The 6,768-nt window shown below is 37.5% G+C and overlaps 1 protein-coding gene across 1 annotated transcript; it reads right to left on the minus strand.

The window, feature by feature from the left end:
• Nucleotides 1–905: 905 nt before the first annotated feature.
• On the minus strand, nt 906–6,145 carry LOC118046197 (putative pentatricopeptide repeat-containing protein At3g23330). The gene is made up of 5 exons (XM_035054998.2): nt 5,701–6,145; nt 5,555–5,602; nt 2,866–5,414; nt 2,193–2,327; nt 906–1,252 (listed from the first exon to the last, which is right to left on the minus strand). Exon 3 carries the CDS (start codon nt 5,348–5,350, stop codon nt 3,467–3,469), a length of 1,884 nt encoding a protein of 627 aa, XP_034910889.1. The 5' UTR covers nt 5,351–5,414; nt 5,555–5,602; nt 5,701–6,145; the 3' UTR covers nt 906–1,252; nt 2,193–2,327; nt 2,866–3,466.
• Nucleotides 6,146–6,768: the final 623 nt, after the last annotated feature.

A 6,768-nucleotide genomic window follows, 5' to 3' on the forward strand; every position in this document is an offset into this window, starting at 1 on the left:
TAGCGGTTACGATTCAAAATGCTTTTCACTTAAAAATGCATTAAAATAATGTTTTTTATTTTAAAAAAATTATTTTTGATATCAGCATATCAAAAAAATCTGAAAATATTAAAAAAAAAATAGCTAAATTTTTTTTTAAAATTTAGAAGTACAATTTGAACCGCATTCCCAAACAGTTATATTTGTTCTATGCTGCAAAAGTATACAGTGTTTAGTTATTTCAAGAACTTAATGTGAAAGGTGTAGTCCTGATATGTGCTGCTCAATTTTTCAAGCATGGAAAGGTAAGAAAGAAGTGATCAGTCGTGCCAGTTAATTGTATTATAGCATGCATGTGCAAAATCCTAAAGCAATTGAGTATTATTTTACCGATCCATAGTCTCTCCAGTGAGATTGATCCATCCTTGCAAGAAAATGAAACCTCCATTTTGATAGAGTATTCTGCTAATTCATCTCACTGCCTCCATTTAAATCAAATCAAAATTAAAAACATGCTAAATTTCTAGACCAATTATCTAAAGCTATTAGTCAGATTTCCTCTTTGTGTTATTGAACAAAACAATCACGATTTTAATTGCACCGTCGCTGAGTGGAGTGTTGATTGTCGCACCCACATTTCTATGTGCTAGGGAATCACCTGGTTTTCACTTTCCTTAATTTCAGGGGCAATCAAGATTAGCTACAAGAATGCACAATTAAATTAAATTAACTCTGACGGGTAGCTCAATTGATCAAGTCTTGGATTTGCTCCCCAATAATCAAGAGTTCAAGTCCCCTCAAGGCCACTGGAGGCTCACATAGTAGTTAACTTTAGGACTTATGAAATTAGTCGAGTTGCGCGCAAGCTAACCTGGACAATCATCATGTTAATAACAAAAAAGAATCCACAATTAAATATGCCATGGTATCATGATAATCTACAGAATTTACTCTCTTTTTTTTTCTTTTGCATTTGAAATGAAAAGATTTATTAATCACAAATGAAAACTGGAGGAAAAAAATCAGGAGCAGCAATAGAAGAACATTCATGTATGTAGCACGCAGACAGGATAGTTGATAATAAATTTGGCCGGCCTGTGATGGATTATTAATTGTGTTGAACAACAAAAGAAGCAACTCCAACTTCTGCTGAGCTCACAAAGTTGCTCTCTAGCAATGCTCTGCGTGTGCAAATCCGGTGAGCATGGCTTGTATTCTCTGGCTGCATTTCCAATCCACCCCTCCGATCCTCGCCATGTCGCGGTTGCTCCTTCTTCAACAACCGATAAATAGCATAACAAAATATGCGCAAACAAATAAGTATGGTTACAATCACCAAAGCTGACAGAACATAGTCTTTGATGGAGCGGGAATGTTTGCACCCAAATATAATTCCTATGCATACCATTGCTTAGCATGTTAGAAGGTCTTAGATGGCTGAGTGATATAGGAACAGATCAAGACCTTGTTTTGGGTTCTTTTCTTGGCAAAAAAGGAGATGGTTCCTATATAGGGTGTGCTTTATAGAGGGTTACTTGGGGGTATTCTTGCCTTCATTTGAATTGTTTTATATCTAACTTCTATTTCAAGTTTGGTATAGTTACTACCGTGGATCACTGTAAAGGAGGAAAAACACAAGAACATCTTCCTTTTGAACAAAGTCTAAAATCCACTCCAGCTTTTGTAACACCGCCCTCGGTGTTTTTCTTTATAGAAACTCATGAAATATACGAGTTTGGATGTTTTATGTTTTTAAGTGAGAATCTTATTACGTTTATTTATTCGGGTGAAAGGTGGCAAATTCAAAGATTTGGCATTGAGGACTCCACATTTATCGCCTAACAAAAGGCATAAAATGTTAGGTGGCGGTCATCAAGTAGTATGAAGTCGAAGGCATAGTTAGACGACCATGGAAAATCATCAGAAGACCTGTGCCAGAAGTGATCCACCAGGTAAGCAATGCCCAGACTATTCCTTTGAGCAAATCACTCAATAGCGCCAGAGAATCTACTGCAGATCTCTTGGCCCACAGATGAAACACACAAAATTGCATCAAACATAGGGCTTTAGCCGAATAAAATTATCACATTTCCAGTAATTAACAATTATATGATTACTCTAAAAAAGAGAATCGTATCAGGGATCAGCAAACGAATTCAGGACTTATTGCTTAATGGTCCATCGACATTTCATAAATAGGAGAATTAATATACCTTTAGAAGCAGTGTGCTTGCTCAAAAAAAAAAGTTGCTTCCCAATTTTCTGTAAAATGGAACAGACTGGAAGGCCATTTTATCTTTCTGCAGATGGTCCTGGCCTCCTGGGTTTCTAGCTGGTTTGCCAGTAGGCTGTTGGAGAAAGATGAGAGAAAAAAAATAGTGTTACAAACATATGCATTGCATTGAAATCTATGTTCAACTGAAACGAAATGCTAACAAATTAATATCAGGAAGAGCATGCAAGATGCTTTTGCAAATGACACAATCAAAAGGAATACCTTGAGTTTCCTATGAGGGCCAGCAACATATATGTTACGCTGCATCAATGTCCCCTCATCAACTCATTATACTCTTTGCGGGTTTTTTTTTATTATTTTATTTTACATGAGCACTATTCAGTCAATTCTGACTAGTCAGATATATATGTGCATTCATCTTTCTACTGTAGATTCAATTAGTTATTTTATTAGTATTGGTATATTGACTGATGGATTATTCCCTCTGTCTACTGATTGTTCTTTTTGGGAGAGCCAACATAACATAATTCACAAGGAATATCTTGAGTGGAACTTAAAATTGCACATTGCGTGAATGCGAGTCCGATACTCGAAGGGAAAAGGAAGATGAAATGATAAACTTAGCAAAAACGCTGAACAGAAGTTTATACCTGATTTCCTTAAGAGCCCTAACTCATTAAGAAGTTGCCAGGCTTTATATCACTTCAAAGAAGACCCCCTGATTGCATAAACCTGAACATGTTTGTCTTTATAACAGGCTGATGAAAGAAACACGATTTAACCACTACTATTATCAATGAGAAAGGCATTTCTTGACAACTGGAAGGATTAAAATTTGATCCGCAAGCATACAAAATATTTCCAACAGAAACCTCCAATTGCAGCAACTAAACAAATCTTCAAGGCTTGATGAGCAATAAACAAGTCCCTTGCTCTGCTCACCAATAGAACCACAAGAACATGTAAAATCCCCGAAATGGTGAAGTGGTTATTGTTGACTATCTTTGACATCAATTTTGTTGCTATGTAGTAGTCTGCACATCAATTAAATTTTGTTGCTATATTACTCAAATTGTTGTCCCAGAAGGGTGCTGATGATGCCAAAACTAGACAAGTCTCTCTTTGTGGCCAAATAATAAGGATTTCTTCTGCACTCTCAACATCACGAAGCACCTCATTTCTGGCAGGAACATATCCTTCTTATTCCATCTTCTCTTGTAAGACATTCAACGTCTCATTTACTTCATCATATCACAGGTGGGATTTATCTCCTGATACAAAAGCAGGTGTCTTGTTTTTAACCTCAATCCAGCTGAAAGCAGGTGATTTCTTTATGCCCTTATTCCTCATAAGGTATTGTAACCTGGCTACATCTTTCCATCTCTGAGCAGCTGCATATGTGTTGGATAAGAGAATGTATGCCCCGGTATTTTCTGGATCAACCTCAAATATATTCTCGGCAACCTTTTCAGCCAAGTCAACATTTTTATGGACTCTACAAGCAGAAAGCAATGATAGCCAAATACCCTCCGCAGGTCTATGCATACTGGAGATTAACTCAAAGGCTTCATCTAACTTTCCTGCTCGACCAAGAAGGTCTGCCATGCAAGCATAGTGTTCCAATCCTGGAACAATCCCATAATTCTGAGTCATACTGTTAAAATATCTCCAGGCTTCATTCATCATGCCAGCATGACTACAAGCAGTCAATACAGCCACAAAAGACACATAGTTTGGCCTCACTCCCTCCATTTCCATTTGTTCAAATAAAGAAACAACATGACAAGCTTGTCCATGCAATGCGTATCCCATGATTATAGCCGTCCATGAGACCATGTCATGTACATCCATTCTATCAAAAATCCATCTAGCAACCTTAATATACCCGCATTTGGCATACATGTCTACAAGTGAACTAGAAACAAACATATTGTCATCATATCCAACTCTGATTATGAATCCATGAAGCTGCTTTCCTAAATGTAATGCAATAAGGTTAGCACAAGCTGGCATGATACTGGAAAAGGAAACGGGTACAGGCTTAACTTTGGCTTTCAACATCTGGTGAAAGAATCTCAAGCCTTCATCAAATAATCCATTCTGCACACACCCTGCAATAATAGAGTTCCATGAAATGCTGTCATGTTGAGGTAAGATGTTAAAAACCTGGAGGGCATCTTCCACTCGAGCACACTTTGCATACATGCCAACTAAGCTACTACCAATAAAGACATCATTGTCAAAGCCATGTCTCATGGCATATCCATGAATCTCCTTCCCCTTATGAAGGTCCACATATTCTGCGAAGATAGGAAGCACACTAGACAAGGTGAATGAATCAGGCTTCAAATTGTCATTTCCCATCTCCCTAACCAGCATTAACGCTTCTTCATACTTTCCATTCTCTGCATTCCCTGCAATCACTGTATTCCACGAAACAACATCTCTTTTCAGCATCTTCTCAAAAACCTTTTTCACACTATCCATTAATGAACCCCTTCTATCCACCTCTACCATATCACTGCAATTTCTTTTTCTGTAACACTGATCGAGGATTGTGCTATTTGCATTAGTTTTAGGGAAAATATATCTAGTTTGATTCAAAGTAACCTTTTGATCATGTGCTGACTCAATCCTGAACTTGTTGGAGAAGCTATCCATAGCAGCGAATGCTTTCTGAAATTTTCCATACATATTCATAAGGGCATTGCATGTATACAAATCAAAGTCCATACCCAACCTAATAATGCATCCATGGATCGACTCGCCTAATTTTAAATCCGATAACAATGCGCACGATTTAAGTAAAGAAGGAAACACATGATGATCTGGTTTTGTACCAGAAGCTCTCATTTGCAAAAATAAGGCCACTGATTGAACAAGAAGGCCATTGGCAACATAGCATCTGATGATGGATTTATAAGCAAGAACTGGTGGGGAGTGGAGAGCGTTGAAGAGAAGGAGAGATTCATGTAAGAGGTTGAAGTTGGAGTAGATGGAAATTAGTCTGGACAGGTGAATAGGAGAGGAGGGCTCCAATTTAAGGATTTGGGCATGTAGTTGTTTGGCCTGGTACTTTGAGCTTATGATGTTTGGTCTGTCAAGGAGTGTTCTGAAAATGGTCTGTGCAGCCATCTTTGGTTGCGCACTTCAGAAGGGCTCTTGTTTGCGATTGAAACCGCCTTCAACACAGGTTGGCCTGCAACATCCAAACCACATTAGTAAGAAAACAGACAATACAACCTGATTTTGATTACGGCTTATGATGGTTATGGTGATGACAAAAATTGCTCAATGATAGATGACAGTACTGATGAAAGATATTGAAACGAAACTTACCTTTGATTTGGGACCTCTTGGGTTGTGTCTCCTTCAACTTGTATACACCTGTGTGTTAGCACAGAAACCAGTGACGTGTGAAAAACATTGCCAAGCTAGATATAAGAAAGAAAGATGTGACCCAAAAAAAAATGGACAAAACTTGCCTCATTGAATTCAACTTATTTATCAATTGAATACAATTACAGTATACAACTGGTTCCAATCAAACTAGAACTGCATATATTTTGAGTAGTGATCAACAAAAGCCATGTTACTTAACGTGTTCGCTGAAATGCCTTAGAGAAAAATAACATTACAAAAGCCAACTGACAAAACAAGTAAATGCAAGAACTTTCTTGGGAATTGAGGTGGCAGTAGACGCCACTGAAGGAGGTGGCGGTGGTCGTGGGGGTGGGGGTGGGGGTGGAGCAGGTTCAGTACGCTGTATTGTTGAGAGAGAGAGAGTGAGTGAGGTTTTTTCTTCGATATGGCGGGGTTAAATTCTGGGTGTAGTACAAAATACAGCCCTAAAGTTTATTGGTCAGGTTGATTTTACCCCTAACCTACTTTTTTTTGTTAAATACCACCCTTCAATTTTAGATTTTACTACATCTCTCTGCTATTCTCAAGTGTGAAATGCTTTGGGCACGAAATTCATACTACTTCCCGTGTTCTAATCATAGTTTTAAGTTCCGGTCCGGTTCAATATCTAGATTTTAGATTTTGATTGGATTATTGGGTCAAAATTTTTTAAAAAAAAAAACATAAAACAATTTCATTTTAGTAAAAAAAAAAAAAAAAGTCAACGAGTTTGTGGCCGGGTTTTGTTGGGTCAGCCGGGTCACATTAGGTTTTTTTTTTTTTTTCTTCAACCCAAGTCGACCCACCGGGCTGGGCCAAGTTTCAAAACTATAGTTGTAATATTCCATATGCTATCACTTTGGGGGCTCATTTGTTGAACAAACAATTTTCAAGGCTAATTTGTAGTTATTCAAAAAAAAAAAAGGTGAAATATATTTTTATCCCTATAGATTGGACATTGCTCGTTGTAAACCTGGATGGGCGCGCAATTAGTCAATCTTGAGAATTGGATTGGTCTGTATTAACAAAAAGAAGAAGAAGAAGAAGAAAATATTGTTAAGCCGTTTAAAAACTTGGGTTGATTCACTAGCTTAATTAACTTGAGTTTAACTTTGTTAAAACCCGACTTTGAACTCATTGACTATTTTTAT

This window comes from Populus alba, chromosome 1 (genome assembly GCF_005239225.2).
Source record: "Populus alba chromosome 1, ASM523922v2, whole genome shotgun sequence".
Classification (NCBI taxonomy): domain Eukaryota; kingdom Viridiplantae; phylum Streptophyta; class Magnoliopsida; order Malpighiales; family Salicaceae; genus Populus; species Populus alba.